Genomic DNA, 19,649 nt, shown 5'->3' with positions numbered 1-19,649 from the left:
CCTCCAAAATTGGCCTTTTTTCTATCTTAAGCAATGAATGATGTGAACGTAGAGGAGAAGTATTTAGGTCAAGTATTAGAGCATACAACAGTGCTCTTCTTGTGGTTTGTTTTGGTCAGTTGACTTGTGAATGTTTACTGTCTTTTATTTCTGTACCTTGGTCAATTGAGAGTTGACATACTGTTATTTTCCCTCGTGGGACTATAAATTTCAAATATTATTATTAGTATCCATTCTAAGATGATCTTGTTAAGGTAACTCTAACAAAGGAAGCTAATGAAAACACTACCAGAACATGTTCTGGGTTAATTAAGATGGATGAGTCAAGATTTCTGATTCATAAGCTACAGGATGAAGACATCTGCTTCAATAATAGTAAATTTCTATTTTTGGAAAATCGTTCTTATTAAAAAAGTGTCCTACTTAGAATAAGTCCAGTGTGAAAGCTAGGTGAGTGTAATTTTTTATAGTCTTGTAAATTTGGTTTGTAATTTAAAATGCCTTCTAGACATAATTTTAAATGTGAATTAGTATCTTTCCTTTCAAATAATCCTTTGGGCATGAAGCCAAAGAAGGACGGGAAACATTTTTCACTTCCTTCTCCCACATTGCAGTTGGGAACAGATTGCATAAAGGAGGACTGAAGAGTAGTCTGATTTTCTGTGCAAGTTGTACAAATTAAAAGCAACCAGGCCTTCACAGGCTAGCTCCTGATGGAAATAAGATGTGTTTTCGGCATGAGCTATTTTTCTTGAACTTTGTTTACGTCTAGTTTGTCAAAAAGATAACAGACTTTTCTCTTTATAAATGTCTTGGAAGAAACTGATGCATAAAATTCGACCAAAATTTCTTCAGAGAAATGTTTTAGTGACAGTTGTGCAAGTAGCAGAATGGTTATAGAAACCTGGCCATTGCTCCATGTTCAGCATGTCCTGGTCAGTTTATACTTTTATGTCTGTAACCCTGAGGTGCACAAGTATGCAAAAATAGATAAATTATCTGCCTTCGTGGAGCTTGCATAGGTAAACCATATACCGACAAGTAAATATAGTATATGTCTTTGTATAAGCTTCCTGGTATTATATTACAATGAAATATATTGATTTATGTAACCAATCTCTCCTCCTGTTTCCATTTTAAATTTGAAATAATGCAAAAAATAAGCATCTCTATGTATTTTTTGCATATTTGTAAAAGCACTAGTAAATTCTGAATAAATATTTATTTGGCTAAGCACAGTGGCTCACACCTGTAATACTAGCACTTTAGGAGGCCGAGACAGGCAGATCACTTGAGGCCAGGAGTTCGAGACCAGCCTGGTCAACATGGTGAAACCCTGCCTCTACTAAAACCATACAAAAATTAGCCAGGCGTGGTGGCACGCACCTGTAATCCCAGCTACTCAGGAAGCTGAGGTATGAGAATTGCTTGAACCCAGGAGGCAGAGGTTGCATTGAGCCAAGATCATGCCACTGCACTCCAGCCTGGGTGATAGAATGAGACTGTCTCAAAAAATAAATAAATAAAATAAAAATAAAAATTATTTACTGAATGAGTTAGTGGACAACATTATTAGAATCCAAATAGGTTATACTGCTTTTCTTTAAAAAAAAAAATTATTCAAAAGTGTGAAAGTTTACATTTTTAACTCTACTGAAAATAGTGTATGAGAGTTTCCATTTCCTTATACTCTTCCCAACAACAGGTGTTGTCAATATTTTAAAAGGCTTTTCCTCCCTGCTAATTTGAAATATATATATATATATATATATAATCTGCCTAACTGTATATTTCTTTGTTGGAGAGAATAAAGTCTTTTCATATGTTAATTGGCCATTTGTATTTCAGCCATGGTGAATTGCCTTTCTCTTTTTCCATTGAGTTGCTTATTGGTTGCTTATAGTCTTTATGTATTATGACTGTTATCCTCTATTAATCTGTGATCTGTATGTTTTTTATGTCTTTTCCCATATTGATTTTTTTAACATGGAGAAGACATATTTTCATTCATTCTCTTACTGTATAGAGACTTAACCGTATACAGACGTGTTGAAAATAAATCAACATGGCCAAATTAAAGATAATATTTTTGTCAAGCAATTGAGGAGAATGATCTTTTCTTGAAGTAAAAGAACTGAAGTCAAGGTAGAAAATGAAGCAGAATTTAAGATATTGGATGACCTGTGTGACCATAAGATATAATTGATGACAGCATTTTTTACATTATGGATTTGTTTAAAAAAATTAAATAACTTTACTAAAGTTATCTTAAATGTTTTTAAGTGACTTTAAGGAGGTATCTACTAATTTAGCTTTGAAGTTAAGAGGCTCTACAGAAAACTTATTTTTTCTTGGAATTAAATGCTTCTAGCCTAATCTTTTTGGTTGTTCTTAACATTCAGGCCACCTTACAGAAATTATTAGGAAATAAATCGCTCATTCTAAAAGCTTTCTCTGCATTTGACCATTTTATATCCTTTAATTTTATGAAATTTGGACAATATTCAGTTTAACTTTTTATGTGAGGTTGCGTATTTTCTAAATAACAATTGGCCATAAACTGCTATTATTTTCACACAGGTTTACTGACTTACATGTAATGAAGACACGGATTGTACTAAAATGAGCGCTAGGCTGCATAAGTTCATAGAAAATCTCCCCTCAAAAACGATTCATTTAGTTGCTGTTTTCATTTATTTAAAAAATGAAAACAAGAGAATACCAGCATTGTATTTTCTATCTATAATTAGATATGATCCTGATACATTTTATAATAGTCAAAGTAGTTTCTTTTCAAATAAGCAAATAATGGACAAAAAAGCTATTTCTTAACTATGATGATATTTACTGCCCAGATGAACATTTTCCAGGATATTTTTCAATGCGGCGAAAGTCTACTTGGAAGTAGAGACTTAACTCTTGTGTTCTGGAATTCAAGGAATTCTGGTGATTTCTCTGAAATAAAAAGTTATTTTTCCATTTAAATATGCACCATGACACCCATGTAGTACATTTGCCAGAAATTGCAAGTTTTCCTTTGATGATCGTATAAACTAGTTTTTCAAGTTCAAACCTAGGCAGTGTGTACTTTCAGTGAGGACAGATGTCCAAAAATTTTTTATCCAGAACTTCCCTGCTTCCTGAGACTATATGCATAGTGAGTTTCTGGGGAAAGTGTCCTTCAGTAAAATTAATAAGATTGTGAGGCCTGCTTTGAGTTACAGTTATCTGATTTCATTCCACAAGTCTGGGTTATCATATATGTCCATTCTGAATTCATGCTCTGAACAAAACCTTGCAGATATGTGATTGTAAATGTGAATACTACTGGAGAGTTCTTCATGAACCCTACTGGGAGGGGGTGGCATCATATACCAATTGCCCCACACTTACTAATATATAGGTCTTAAAAACAATAGGATTTTTAGTAACAGCTCTGAAGGTCCCGTGCACCTCTCAGGCAAGGTACGGTGACCTCCATAGCACTCCTGACAAGACACAAAACAGAGCCTTCCACTGTTAGGAATTACAGGCATTTACTTGTGGGCATCTGCGTCCATCTAATGTTCTAGGCTGTGACAGATTTAAGTCTCTTCTCCCCTAATTACTGACTGCTCATAACTTCTGAACTGCTACCTGAGTAATATGAAAAAAAGGGCCAGGCATGGTGGTTCACGCCTATAATCCCAACACTTTGGGAGGCCAAGGTGGGTGGATCACCTGAGGTCAGGAGTTCGAGACCAGCCTGGTCAACATGGTGAAACCCCATCTCTACTAAAAACACAAAAAAATTAGCTGGGCATGGTGGTGCATGCCTATAATCCCAGCTAGTTAGAAGGCTGAGGCAGGAGTATCGCTTGAACCTGGGAGGTGGAGGTTGCATTGAGCAGAGATCACAGCCATTGCACTCTAGCCTGCACAAGAACAAAACTCCATCTCAAAAATACATACATAAATAAAATAATAAATAAAAAATATGAAAAAAGGTTACTCATGTTCACTTCAACAGTTTATATGTCCTCATGAATGTGCCTACCCAGGAAAAAAAAAAAGATTTGTATAGAAGAAATAATAATGAGAAGGAGAGAGGAGAGTGGAAGATTGGAATAGGTACTATAAATTAGACTTCTAGAAACTAGAGAAAACTCAGCCTCTAAAATATTTGTGTCTTTTCACAAATATTTAGATACATTATTTTACTCAACCCCTTAGACATAGTATTCTGATACTTGATTTAATCTAATCAGATGAATCGCTTCTTGCCTTCTCAAAAAGGGTGACGATGTTGCCATTTTAATAATAAATATAGTGAAATGTAAGATGAGACAATGTCAGGGAGTTACGAACAAATATGCCTCTTTCTCTAAATAGCCCAGTTTTTAGTGGTATCTATTTTTGTGTAGCCATGCACTGAAAATATCACTTGAGTGATATAATTTCATTGAGTGAGTGCTTTTCTGTATTTTTAAAACCCAAAGCTCTTTTGGGGGTGTGGGATAAATAGAGGAAAAAAGTCTCTTATCTTTTGTCTCTTTCTCTTTTGTAATTAAGTTGCATTAAAATCTAGTCTTTGGTCTTACCACGTTGTTTCAGAAGCACATGAGCATGTACACACAGACACACACAGCACTACATGTTTGACATTGAGTGTTATGGGCTAGGATTCTATAATGTACTATTGAAGTAGAAAAATTAAAGAATTGATTGTCCTTGTGAAATAGAAAAAATAATAAAAATTTAGCTGTAATAGGCATTGGTGAACCCCTTGAAGTAAAAAGTTAGAAAAGAATATTAACTGCCTTTCTGTGGAAACTGTAAGACACCTTATCTCTTTCCCACATATATTGTAAGGTCTCTAAGTTTCTGTTTTCCTTCTTGCTGTGCAGCTGCAAGGTCACAAAATAGATAAGCATAAGTTACAGGACATGTTTTTCCCAAGATGTAAGCTGAATCTCAAGAATGTTACCTAATGATTAACTGCTTTTGTTCTTGCTTCTGTAAGCCTGATTCCTGCATCACGTAGTTCCTGCCAAAAACTGCCTAAAAGGCAACTGCTTTCTTTGTCTAGTGCTCAGTCTTTCAGGATACATGTCCACTAAGCCAGTGTACACCCTAAATAAACTCTCCCACACCCCTGTTCAGTCTCTCTGGTACCTTAATTTGCAGCAACATTTCTGGTGCCGAAACCCGGGACTGGAGATGGCAGATTTCTGTCTCCTTTGCCTGTGGGACTGAGGCCCTGGGACAGAGGAAACCTGGGAACGTTGACGCCAATGGGAGAGCTTCAGCCCAGAAGGGGATAAGCCCTCCCATGTCCTGGTGCCCTTCCAGACAGTGCAACTGAACCAGTAAAGGGGATTCCTGGATGGTATCAGAAGCACTGCGCAGACATCTGAACCGCGGTAAGGTTTCGGCCCTGAGGCAGGACCTGTCCCTAAGGACAGAAGGGAAGCCTGATCACCTCCAGGGGAGTGACAACTAATCTCACCCAGAGGGGCTGGGGACAACAAGACTGGCTCATTGATTTGAATGAAACTCACACCCCAACAGAGACAGGACAGGAGAGTGGCTCGCTAAGTCAGTTAGGAAAAGAAAACTGGAGGTGGCGAGAGTGGCTCACCACCCCAACTAGGAAACTGGAGGTGGCGAGAGTGGCTCGCTACCCCAACCAGGAAAGGGAGCTGCAAGCAGGGAAGTGTGTGAGTGTGTGTGATAAAGACGGTTCCAGAAGGAAGCAACATGAGGAGTGACATGTAGAAGGCTACAGGTCTCTTAGTAGAGGCTGTATGCTCTAAGCAAAGTGTAAGACCAACCAGGTCTGATTGGTCTAAAAAGAAAGGAAAAGTGAATGTGCTGTGTCGTTACTGGGAAGAAATGGGAGGAAAATCGTCAAAACCCTCTCCATTGGAATGCATATTTAAAAACTTTAAAAAAGGCTTTATGGGAAATCAAAAAGTCAAGTTAACCCCTCAAATGCTGAAAACCCTGTATGAATTAAAATAACCCTCTTTTAATGTTGAAGGGCCAGCCAAAGGCGCTATAAATAAAAACAAAAAACAATTAGCCATGTATTTAAGGTAATAACCAAAGTCAAAAGAGTCAAGACATTCAAACCAAATTTCCTTTTATTAACTCATAGCTAAATACAGCCCTGTTTAACAGCTTATTACAAACTCTTGATGCTCAAGCCAAAAAAAAAATCAACTACACTAACAACTACAAACACAAAGTAAAAACTTCACCAGTAAACACAAAATAAAAAAAAAATCACAAAAACTTGTAACACAAACCAAACCACAAATAAAAACTTCACCGGCAAGCACAGAAACAAAAGGAAAGCCACAGGAAAAACCGGTTTTGCAAGAACCACTGGAGGGAATAAAGACCCCTCCTCCTTACAATCCAATTTACCCCCCTTTACCAAGGCTACCTGCGTCTAAAAAGTAAAGCTCAAATAAATACATGTCCCCAGTATCACCTGTGAAAAAAACAATCAAAACTGCAAGAAATTAAAACAAATGGCTCAAAAAGTCAGGCAGGCCATCTCAAGTCTGTCTGTGCCAGAGTCATACAAATAACTTTCAAGGAACAAAAGGACCCCCACTGGGACCCAAATAAGGCAGCCCAACTACAGCCGCTGCAGAGATACCAAAAGATACTCCTGCAAAGTTTAAGAAACGGCAAAAAAAAGAGCAATCAATATAAAAAAAATCTCAAAGGTGCTTCAGGGTGCAGATAAAAGCCCCAGCCAGGCCGGGCGTGGTGGCTCACGCCTGTAATCCCAGCACTTTGGGAGGCCGAGGTGGGCAGATCACGAGGTCAGGAGATTGAGACTATCCTGGCTAACATGGTGAAACCCTGTCTCTACTAAAAATACAAAAAATTAGCTGGGCATGGTAGCGGGCACCTGTAGTCCCAGCTACTCGGAAGGCTGAGGCAGGAGAATAGCGTGAACCCGGGAGGCAGAGCTGGCAGTAAGTCGAGATTGCGCCACTGCACTCCAGCCTGAGTGACAGAGCGAGACTCCGTCTCAAAAAAAAAAAAAAAGCCCCAACCAGTTTTATAAAAGACTTTGTGAGGCCAGCAAATGCATGGTAAACACAGCATTTATAAGGCAGGCCCAGGGAAAATGGTTAAACTTGCTCATGTCACAGTTCAAACCGGGAAAAAATAGTCCCCAGATTCACTTTTTAATGAATGGTTCTCATCTTTCGATAATTTCAAGACTCTAATAAAAAATTTTAAGACTCTAATAAAATTTCAAGACTCTAATGCTTTATAGTTGTAGTTAAAAGATGTCTAATTCTCCCTTGCCGCCTGCCCCTATTAATCAAAAGTATCCAGTCAACTGTAGAGGCAATGGTAACGAAGCATACTACTACTCAAATCAGGGCCTTAACCAAGTACCAGGCCTGGCCTCAAAAAAATATATACCCACTCAAAAAAAAAAAACAAAAAATTGTGGTGGTCTTTATTAAACATCATTTTTACAGAGCACCAAAGGGGGGATTGAAGTAGGAAAGTTAAAGAATTGATTGTCCTTGTGAAATAGAAAAAATAATAAAAGTTTAGCTGTAAGGCATTGGTGAACCCCCTTGAAGTAAAAGTTAAAAAAGAATGTTAACTGCCTTTCTGTAGAAACTGTAAGACATTAATTAACCTTATCTCTTTCCCATATATTTTGTAAGGTCTGTAAGTTTCTGTTTTCCTTGCTGTGCAGCTGCAAGGTCACAAAATAGATGAGCATAAGTTATAGGACATGTTTTTCCCAAGATGTAAGCTGAATCTCGAGAATGTTACCTAATGATTAACTGCTTTCGTTCTCGCTTCTGTAAGCCTGATTCCTGCAACACATAGTTCCCGCCATAAACTGCTTAAAAGGCATCTGCTTTCCTTGTCTTGTGCTCAGTCTTTCAGGACACATGTCTGCTAAGCTAGTGTACACCTTAAATAAACTCTCCTGCACCCCTATTTGGTCTCTCCGGCCCCTTATTTCCTGTAACACTATAAAGTTATCCTTATGGGCTGTTTTTGAAGGGAGAGGCTCTCGCCTCTGTGGCCTAGGACTGTGTTTATGGCATACTTTCCCAGCCGCTTGGTGTCTCCAAGGCAGTAGTAATCAATGCCACAGTCTCTTTTCAGACTATTTCATTCAGCTTTCCAGTGAGATCGTAAACCCAGGCCAGGTCCTTGTCTATTCAGGTAAGGTCAAATACTATGGGAATATTTACCTTTAAAATTACTGTCCTTGGTTTTCCCACATAATGTGTTTACCCTCCATTTCACTTTCTGACACTTAAAGCCCCAAAGTAGAAGTTGTTGACATGCAGTTATTTTCTTCTTCAGTGGAAATGTACATGTAACTTGCAATAATTTTTGAACAGTTCTGGTGCTTTCCCTGCAATGGGTAGATCACTTAAGAAAATATCAGGGTTCCTTTACCCTTCATTTTGGTTTACTTGAAAAGAGTAAACCAAAGGCAATATAAAAGTTAATGTAACTTCCACGATTACTTTAGCACTCAGCAAATCTAGATCACCTTGTATTTTAATAAGAGATTATATATGTTATTACTTTGAAAGCTTTCACAGATTGCTGTAAACATTAAGAAATGGATTCTCCACAGTATAACACAGTATCTGCCACCACTAAGCAGTGGGCACATATTTTTTTTTTTTGCTTGCCCTGTAGCCACCCTTTCACTGTTATGAAAAGGTGTTGATTAGCTTTTATTTATGCTATATATTTAGGATATTTGACAGGTAGCTCAAGGGATAGAGAATCTGAATACCACCAAACAACCTGAAACTCAGCAAACACCCTACTCTCTACCGCCTGAATTATAGAGCCTGGAAACATGTGCGTTCCTATATGAACTCCATTTCTCAAGGGTTTTCATATTTTTCTGTTGTCAAAGAGCTCTGTGCTGGAAAATCCCCACTCCTGTGTGAGAGGTCATATATTCATGTAGTGTTGTTGCAGATGACTGTGTGGGGTTTTTTTTTCGTTTTTTGTTTGTTTGTTTGTTTGTTTTTTGCTTCAGAAAGAAGCCTCAGACTGATCATTCAGCACTATGTTTTCCTAACAGCAGGTTAGGTCATCATCCCTAAGTGAGACAGACAGTTTCGAAGTATAAAAAAGAAATCTCTGGACAGTTTGCAGATTGATAGGACTGAATTGTCCTGAAAAAAATTTATCTATCTGTCTGTCTGTCTGTCTGTCTGTCTATCTATCTAATTTTTGTGGGTACATAGTAGGTATATATATTTTTGGGTTATATGAGATATTTTCATACAGGCATGCAGTATTTAATAATCACATCAGGGTAAATGGGGTATCCATTCACTTCAAGGATTTATCCTTTGTGTTACAGACAATCCAATTATACTCTTCTGGTTATTTAAAAATACACAGTTAAATTATTTTTAACTGTAGTCACCCTGTTGTGATAGCAAATACTTGATCTTATTCACTGTGCTATTTTTTTGCACCCATTAACCATCCCTCCTTCCTCCCCACCCCACACCCAAACAAAATTTTAATTGCTAATAATACACAACATAGCCATGGTATGGCAAGACTCACCTTGGGGTCCATGCAAATGTCTTTTCTTCAGGAAACCCCCTTTCTGAATGACCCCTCGCCTCCACCATGAATATGGTTTATCTTTCCTTTGAACTTTCATATATATATATATTAGCAATTATTCTTTGTGACATGGTATTCCAGAAATTCGTGATACAATGATGAACGAAATAATAAAGATGCTGCCCTCCTGGAACCTATATTCTGTTGAAGGGAGACAATAAAAATCCAGTAAACAAATAGGTAAATAATACAGTTGCATGCTGCATTAATGACTTTGAAGGAGACAGGATGATGTGAGAGAGTAATAGAGTATGGAGTGGGGGTAAGCAATAAGTTAGGTGGTGTGGAGGCCTCTCAGAGAACGGGGCATGGGAACTGAAATCTGAAGAATAAGGAGGAAACCGTCTATGAAGAAAGGGAAAGAGTAAATATAAAGGTCAACAATAATAACATTATGCTGTATCTAGGACTCTACTGGCTAGTAAACTAATTGGGCACAGAGAATGTTATTTCCTCATATTTATATGTCCTGAAGCATCTGAATTGAGCTTTCAGGTAAAATTTTCCCCAGGAAACACTTGCTAAATTAGATAGATCCATCTCAATGGCAATAGGAGAGAACTGTCTTAAGCTGTTACTCTGCACTGTTTTTTGAATGATAGTACAAAATGCTAGATCTTGAAACTTACGGAATAAAAGATTAACATTTGCTTGCATCTATTTTTGCATAGTTATGCCAGTATCTTTTAAGCATAATAACACCTGAATAGGAAAGTAGGCAGCCAACTGAGTGATGTTTATGCAATAGCAGCTGTTTATTCCACTAGTTACTGTGTTCTGGAAAACGTACATGACTCAGGTCCTATCATCTAAGTACAGACAAGCTGGTTAGAAATCTCTTCTGTAGGTCAAGGTTAAGGGGTTCATGATATCCTGCATATCATTTTTGCCACATAAAACACACTACTATTTGATTATTCTTGTTGTCTTATTGCCTCTTATGTCATCCTTATTGATTAACTGAGAGGAAGAAAATACTTGCTGTTTTCTATATTAGCATAAAATCAAGGAATGTGAGAGCTGGGGAGGATCTAAGGAGAAAGGAATCATTGTTATCTGGAGCAAAACTACCTGAATTCATAGTTCTGCTACTTACAAGTTGTGTGATCTTGGGAAAATGATTTAATCTCTCAGTAACTCAGTTTCTTTAGATGTAACATGGAGGTATAAATAAATGAAATCCATGTAAAGTGCTATGAAAATAGTTGTATAAAATGTATAAATAGTAGTATAAAATGTATAGTTTATTTATACCTGAGGTATAAATAAATGAAATCTATGTAAAGTGCTATGAAAATAGTTGTATAAAATGTATAAATAGTTGTATAAAATGTATAGTTTATTTATACATGAGGTATAAATAAATGAAATCCATGTAAAGTGCTATGAAAATAGTTTGGCATATATAAAGGTCTTCGGCTGAACTAGATAATGATAGAAAACACTTTTTATAACCTCAAAGGTCTCCATTTGAACTAGATTTAGTCCCCAGATAAATTGACTGGCACAAAGTTTTTAAATTTTTTTTTCAGTTGCTGACATCTAGATCAAGTTATTTTATCACACACCTAGATTCCCTGCTTCTTTTGAAAAACTAAAAGATCCATCAACAATGAGTTTACATGTTCACATGGCAGCTGTTAGAACTAACTGAGCTGCAGGCATCCCTTTTACAGTGACGCTGTCTTCTCCAAATTACTATAATCTCAACCATTCCTCATTGCATCCTTGATGCTGAGGGCCACCCATTAATATGAACAGCCTATTAAGTGTTTGAGTTTGGTAGCAGAAGAGTTCTGCACAGATTTTCATGTTGAAGTAGGGGCAAGGAGCAGGCAGACAAGTACAGAGCATTTGCAGTGGAAAATATTCCTTAACCAGGTGTCCGCTCTTAAAACTGAAATCTTGTAAAGCAAGTATGTCAGTGTTACAGTTTATGTAACTTTAAATTGTAAAAATCTTTTATTACAGTCTGTATATTAAATATTTCTATTGAAATGTCTCATCCACTAATCCTATGCATTTAGTTCTTGAAAACATACACTTATCTCAGGTGAAACTGCTTACTGTTTGTCACGGACTTTGTTCTTCCATAGGAGCTTATTATCAAATGATTCAGAAAAATCCATAAAGAGATGTTCACGTGTATGCTAAAGTATTCTCTATTTCTCCTTAACTTAAAGGGAGTTTGTCTCCCCAAATCCAGACACAGTGAATTGCTGTGAAATGAATTTTAGTTAACACACAGAAATATTTTAATAATGCACACATTTTCATTTGAGCCATTTTTTATTGTCAAGTGACTTTTATCTCAGAGAATTTTATGTTTGATTTTTTACGCAAGTGACAATAAACAAACCACAAGTAAAGGCAACTTTTCTTCTGTGTTTTCTAGCTTAACTAATGAAGAGAGTTCATTTTGAACTGCTAAGTGGAATATACCTTGTTGGGAAATTATTTCAGTCCTGTTAAATGTTTAAAGACATGCTGGCAGTTGGAGTTTCCACAATGTAATCTAAGCAATCATTTCCTGGGAAGGTTCCAAACTTGCTGAGTCAATTAATTTAGCACACTAGGTTAAAAAACAAATTCAGTCTCTAGAAGAGCAGGATACATTGTCTCTCTGAGTAGGTGTTCAGTGCACAGAGTTCCAGCTTTGGCAGTAATTTCAAATGAAACGCTTGGTATAAGAATGTTAAAGATGCTTTGTGAAAACACAAACTTAAAAAAATTGATCTCCATAATTTTTATTTGATTTAATCTCTATTCCTGGCTTTAAAATACAACTTTCATCATTATGTTCTCATATTATCTCCCATGCATGATGTGTTAACTCTTACACTTCTAACACAAAAAATACCTTTATATTTGTCATTATTTATAATTTGCCAAATCAAATCATTTATATGCATCTATCTCAATACCATGTTTTACAGTGATGTCAGTTCTTACAAAAGTTCCACACCTGTCAGTTGATCTAAACTCCTCCAACTCATAGAACATATGGCTAATATAAAAATATAAAATTTTTAAAAATGCATTCTCTTGTATGTGTTTCCCATAGTTATAAAAAATGAAATTTAAATGTGCTCTTTAAGTTTTGAGCCATTTTTTTTCTCTGAACATATTAATGAAGCAGAACAAAACAGACTTTCCAAAGCATTTCAACTTTCCCTCCTCTTCTCATTAAAAAAAAAAAAATCATTCTGCAGATTTTTCAGGTTCACCAAATACATGGGGCCAAATTGCAATAGAAACTAACAGTGAAAATTAACCTAAATACCATTTAGTTAACTTAATAAACCCAGTAAAACCTTCAATAGTGTTGACAGGTAAGGAAGAATTTTCACTTTATTATAGTTAGCTTTAAAGAAAGGTGTTATTTAAAACTCTAAAGTACTGTGCACATTGTAATTAAATATACAAGTAAGCCAAGAAAATGTAGTAAGTTAATGAAGAATTTGAGTTTTATTTATGTATAATAAACATACAAAGTTGTTATAACATATAAACTTGATATATAATGAAATCTCTTTACTTTGTATAATAATGCATTTCAAGGCTGGGTGCGGTGGCTCACGCCTGTAATCCCAGCACTTTGGGAGGCCGAGGTGGGCGGATCACTAGGTCAGGAGATCAAGACCATCCTGGCTAATGTGGTGAAACCCCATCTCTACTAAAAATACAAAAAAATTAGCCAGGCGTGGTGGCGGACATCTGTAGTCCCAGCTACTCGGGAGGCTGAGGCAGGAGAATGGTGTGAACCTGGGAGGCAGAGCTTGCAGTGAGCCGAGATCACACCACTGCACTCCAGCCTGGGCAACAGAGCAAGACTCCATCTCAAAAAAAAAAAATGCATTTCATGCAGACATTTCCGAATTACTCTCTAGTTTCCTCTTGAAATTATCTTAAAATGCAAAGATCAATGAGTTTTTTTTTGAAGTATCATTTCCTTTAAAACTATTAATTTCTGAATTTTTTCCTGCTCTGTAGCTTGATATATCAAACCAAAACATACTGTAATTATGCTTTATGGTGTACATGCCTTTGCATAAAACTTCACATAGTAATTGGAATTTTATATTTTTGCTTAAAATAACAACTGATTATTAATTATTAATGACAAAATGTGTCATTGATTCTGAAAATCTTTAAGTCTTAGTTTGTGATCACATCATTAGAAATACTTTTGCCGGCTGGGTGCAGTGGCTCATGCCTGTAATCCCAGCACTTTGGGAGGCTGAGGCCTGTGGATCACCTGAGGTCAGGAGTTCGAGACCAGCCTGACTAACATGGAGAAACCCCGTCTCTACTAAAAATACAAAATTAGCCGGGCGTGGTGGCACATGCCTATAATCCCAGCTACTCAGGAGGCTGAGGTAGGAGAATCGTTTGAACCCGGGAGGCAGGGCTGCGGTGAGCCAAGATTGCCCCATTGCACTCCAACCTGGGCAACAAGGGCAAAACTGCATCTCAAAAAAAAAAAGAAATATTTGTAAAGGGATGATGGCAGGATTACAGAAAGGGTTGTTCTTAAACATTTAGGTAAATATTGATAAATATAAATAAATATATATTACAGGGTAATGGCCTTATTCCATAGCCAGTTGGTTTTTTTAATAATCTGTTATATATCAACAAAGTCCTTGTTTTACATTTTTGATTGAAGGAAGGATAAAAACCCTATAAGCACTTAGGGAATCATCAGATAATGACCCAGTCTTACTTTTTTGTTTTTGCACTTCAGATTTGCCTCATGTTAGGGAAAGCACATGCAAATATGTGTGTATACACTCCCAGAAACATAGAATTGAATACTGAAAACAGAACTTCAGACAGCTTCTCCACTCTCGCTTTCCCAAGGTGTTCGTTATCTAGTACAATTAAACAACTCAGTCTCCTTCCAGCAGTAAATCGGTTTCTACAAAATAAGTTACTATGCATGCGCCCTGTGTCAAGATTGTAAAGCTTTACTTTTTCATTTAGAAAAATGGGCCATATTGAAAATAATTACTCATATTTGGGACTGTAAGAAAAGGTAAAGATAAGTCTGGTTGGATTGCTATCTGATTTTGAAATTTAAAATGGCATGAATGGTATGAGGGCACTCTTTATTAATGCTATTAAAATCTTAATTTCTGACACTATAAATTACATAGTTGACACTATAAATTACATATTCTGTGCCAAGGACACATGTGGCTGGCTGTGTAAATCTCATTATTGCCTGAAAATGTGTGTGGTATAGTCTCTGGGCTACAGAGTGACTGCTAATTTCTTTTGCCTAAACTTGGAGCATTTTTAAATTTCTTACATAATCTTGCCTTGAAGGTAATAAATGAAATGGCCTCTCAAAAATAATTCTAGTTCTTGTAGTTTATGGCAGTCTTTATGTTGGATGAAAAGAAAATATTCAGTTTACTAGATTCCCTCTTGCTTTTCTAATGAATTTGCACCATGGTATAGTAAATGTCAAACTGGCTCTGTTAGCACAGCCTACAATTAGGTATCTTAAATTAAGGAATGTAACTGAACAGTGATTTGTCCAGCTTTTCATAGGATTTTCCAAATCTGAGAACATGTTAAATTTTCTAACAAAGTGTGACATCAGGTTATCTTTTATTCTGAGTGTTAAAACTTTTCAACTATGGAAAAATATTTTCATTTTAGTCTATGCTTAAAACAGGCCCATTGGCTACAGTTACTAGAGAACACTGGAACAGGCAGTTTACCCTGTGGATTTAATTATTATTTAATTCCATTGAAGGTAATTTATTCATTATATTCATGATCCTGGTTTGGCAAACCTTTGGCTATTTTTATAATCTCCCTAGACTTATCTGCAAGAGTTGAACCTTTCCAGAATAATTATGCTTTACAGTTTTTCTTTATGGAATTGTAATTGTGAATGTAACTGTAGGCCTAATATTCCTGTGTAGAACTTCATTTTAAGTTTCTTTTTACTGTACCTAGTGAATCTGAAAATAATAGTTTTCACTTTTGGTAATAGTATTTAACCTTTTGGTGCAGATAGGGATTGAAAGGGATAGAAATTTTTTGTAAATGTGATTTATTGCTGTCTTATCAATAATCATTTAAAATTAGAAATTAACTGAGTATGGTGATAAAACAAGGGCTCTGGAGGCAAACAAATGTAGGTTCACATTTTGGTTCCACTGTTTACTAGCATTTGACCCAGGGGTATGTATTTAAACTTTATGAGCTTAGATGCCTCATCTCTAGATAATAAGGCCTGTCTTTTAAGGCACCTAATACAGTTATTGCTCTAGAGTAGGAACTTAATAACTAAGATATATAAATGAGATACATAATTATAACAACGGTTCAAAAGTAATTCAGTTTATCTTATTCTGATGATTCTAAAATACATTTATTCTGACGATTCTCAAGTATATCCCAGGATATAAAAGGTACTGTGAAATTATCCAAAAACATAGAAAACACGGTTAATTTTAGTTAATTTAATTTTTAAAAATCTATATACTGGGATGGTTAAATAATTCCAAAATGGTGGACAAGAGTACACAGAGATATAATTATATCCAAAACATCCACTTTTATATTCCTCTTATAGTATATTCGTTCTGTTTCCAGTAATACAAATCTTTTATTGTATGGCTGAGGAAAAATTTAAAATCATATTTATTTTTTTCTTTAGGTAATCCAAAGGAACTGTAAGGCATTTTTTTATTTCTTTCTTTTTCTTTTCTTTTTTTTTTTTTTTTTTTGAGATGGAGTTTCACTCTTGTTGCCCAGGCGATAGTGCAGTGGCACGATCTTGGCTCACCACAACCTCTGTCTCCCAGGTTCAAGCAATTCTCCTGCCTCAGCCCACCGAGTAGCTGGGATTACAGGCGAGCACCACCACAACCAGCTAATTTTTGTATTTTTAGTAGAGACCGGTTTCACCATGTTAGCCAGGCTGGTCTTGAACTCCTGACCCCAAATGATCCACCCGCCTTGGCCTCCCAAAGTGCTGGGATTACAGCATTTTTTCGATGAAGTACCATGGAGGGCAAACTGGAGGCATTTACTTTTCATTTTCTGTCTTTCGTAAATGCTTGTATTTTCTAACCATGTGAATGTAATCCCGTAGAAAATGTCAATGATATAATATTTGCACTATTTGACTCCAACTTTATATTTCTCTATTTAAACCACTTTTTTTAAAGCAAAAACATATTTGAAAGACCTAGAAATCATGTTTAAACATTCTGATCTCCAATTCTCTTTTTTTAAGATTATACAAGCAAGGTAACTCAAATAGAAATGGGGAAAGCAAGTAAATTATATTAATTAACAGAAATACAGTATTATTTCATATTATTAAGCATCGAAGTACTAAATACAAGAGTAAACCGATATCTTCAAATATATAAATATATAAATCAAATAGCCTCTTACATCTTGCTTCCTTTATTGTTTTCCAAAATGTAGCAAAAATCACCATCAGAGTCATTTATTGGTCGAGAGAAGAGGTCAAATTCTCAATCATACATTGGACGACCAATTCAACTTGACAAGATTTTGATGTCTAAAGTTAAAGTGCCGCACACATTTGTCATCCACTCCTACACCCGGCCCACAGTGTGCCAGTACTGCAAGAAGCTTCTGAAGGGGCTTTTCAGGCAGGGCTTGCAGTGCAAAGGTAAGGATGATTTTGTCACCTGTCGGACTTTGATCACCCTCATTCATCTGACATAAGTATTTTCTGGTTACCACTTCTCTTTCTGACAAATTCTCATTCTGTTTTGTTTGAAAATCATTGGGATTAGATTGCAGATTCAACTGCCATAAACGTTGTGCACCAAAAGTACCAAACAACTGCCTTGGCGAAGTGACCATTAATGGAGGTAGGTAAAAGTTCAGCTGTCATGTCTGTGCTTCTTCCCTATTAGAGAGCGTGGTGATATGATTTTAGTCAGGGCTTTTGGTTTTGGTTTTGGTTCAGATATTTCAGACACAGTCCAAAGTAAATTATGGCCAGTGTTTGTTCTACTTTACAATAGAAAAGCATCCATGGAGTTTTATAACAGTCAAAGACCGTTTCATGATCTTTACATGGTCAGCAGCTAGTATTGAAAACTTGGGTAGCCATAATTTATTTCCCAGTTTTATTATCTTATATTCTTATCCTAGTTTCCCCAGAAATGTGGATGTTGTTGGGCTGCCTACAAGTTATAGCTCTCAGTCTCTTTTCCTCTGTCCTTCTCATTTCAATCATCTTTAATAATAAAAGGAACTTTGTCAGCCAAAAAAATAGATACATTTTCTGTATTTGGCAATATTCCTTCAAGAAAACTCTAACTGTATAAGTTAACTTTGAAGGACTGCTAAGAAAAATGCCATATCTTAAGCAAAGAGCTTACATTTTCTTCTTGGATAGCATTCTAATGGATCACTACCAAAATATTTGACTTAGAATCCCAGGTTAGCTTTTTCTGCAGATAGTGGTCTTTATACCTTTAGCCTGATACCAGTTTTCCAATTCCTCTGGAAAGAAAAATGGCTATAAAAGATCACAGATACTGAACCAGCCTTGCATCCCAGGGATGAAGCCCACTTGATCATGGTGGATAAGCTTTTTGATGTGCTGCTGGATTTGGTTTGCCAGTATTTTATTGAGGATTTTTGCATCAGTGTTCATCAAGGATATTGGTCTAAAATTCTCATTTTTGGTTGTGTCTCTGCCCAGCTTTGGTATCAGGATGATGCTGGCCTCACAAAATGAGTTAGGGAGGATTCCCTCTTTTTCTATTGATTGGAATAGTTTCAGAGGGAATGGTACTAGTTCCTCCTTGTACCTCTGGTAGAATTCGGCTGTGAATCCATCTGGTCCTGGACTCTTTTTGGTTGGTAAGCTATTGATTATTGCCACAATTTCAGAGCCTGTTGTTGGTCTATTCAGAGATTCAACTTCTTCCTGGTTTAGTCTTGGCAGGGTGTATGTGTCGAGGAATTTATCCATTTCTTCTAGATTTTCTAGTTTATTTGCGTAGAGGTGTTTGTAGGATTCTCTGATGCTAGTTTGTATTTCTGTGGGATCGGTGATGATATCCCCTTTATCATTTTTTATTGCGTCTATTTGATTCTTCTCTCTTTTCTTCTTTATTAGTCTTGCTAGCAGTCTATCAATTTCGTTGATCCTTTCAAAAAACCAGCTCCTGGATTCATTAATTTTTTTGAAGGGTTTTTTGTGTCTCTATTTCCTTCAATTCTGCTCTGATTTTAGTTATTTCTTGCCTTCTGCTAGCTTTTGAATGTGCTTGCTCTTGCTTTTCTAGTTCTTTTAACTGGAATGTTAGGGTGTCAATTTTGGATCTTTCCTGCTTTCTCTTATGAGCATTTAGTGCTATAAATTTCCCTCTACACACTGCTTTGAATGTGTCCCAGAGATTCTGGTATGTTGTGTCTTTGTTCTCGTTGGTTTCAAAGAACATCTTTATTTCTGCCTTCATTTCGTTATGCACCCAGTAGTCATTCAGGAGCAGGTTGTTCAGTTTCCATGTAGTTGAGCGGTTTTGAGTGAGTTTCTTAATCCTGAGTTCTAGTTTGATTGCACTGTGGTCTGAGAGACAGTTTGTTATAATTTCTGATCTTTTACATTTGCTGAGGAGAGCTTTACTTCCAACTATGTGGTCAGTTTTGGAAAAGGTGTGGTGTGGTGCTGAAAAAAATGTATATTCTGTTGATTTGGGGTGGAGAGTTCTGTAGATGTCTATTAGGTCCACTTGGTGCAGAGCTGAGTTCAATTCCTGGGTATCCTTGTTAACTTTCTGTCTCGTTGATCTGTCTAATGTTGACAGTGGGGTGTTAAAGTCTCCCATTATTATTGTGTGGGAGTCTAAGTCTCTTTGTAGGTCACTCACGACTTGCTTTATGACTCTGGGTGGTCCTGTATTGGGTGCATATATATTTAGGATAGTTAGCTCTTCTTGTTGAATTGATCCCTTTACCATTATATAATGGCCTTCTTTGTC

The 19,649-nt window shown here is 36.4% G+C and overlaps 1 protein-coding gene across 5 annotated transcripts in view; it reads left to right on the top strand.

Annotated features, from left to right (window-relative positions):
* PRKD1 (protein kinase D1) overlaps nt 1–19,649 on the top strand; it is a 361,380-nt gene that overhangs the window by 278,912 nt on the left and 62,819 nt on the right. For all 5 annotated transcript variants that reach the window (XM_002824640.5, XM_063715550.1, XM_009249000.4 and 2 more), the window contains 2 exons: nt 17,107–17,317; nt 17,445–17,522. In XM_002824640.5, the coding sequence (XP_002824686.3) occupies nt 17,107–17,317; nt 17,445–17,522 (289 nt within the window). The remainder of the gene's footprint in view (nt 1–17,106; nt 17,318–17,444; nt 17,523–19,649) is intronic.

Source organism: Pongo abelii, chromosome 15 (genome assembly GCF_028885655.2).
Source record: "Pongo abelii isolate AG06213 chromosome 15, NHGRI_mPonAbe1-v2.0_pri, whole genome shotgun sequence".
Lineage (NCBI taxonomy): Eukaryota > Metazoa > Chordata > Mammalia > Primates > Hominidae > Pongo > Pongo abelii.
The sequence above is the reverse complement of the archived record's forward strand: the minus strand, read 5'-3'. Positions and strand labels throughout refer to the sequence as shown.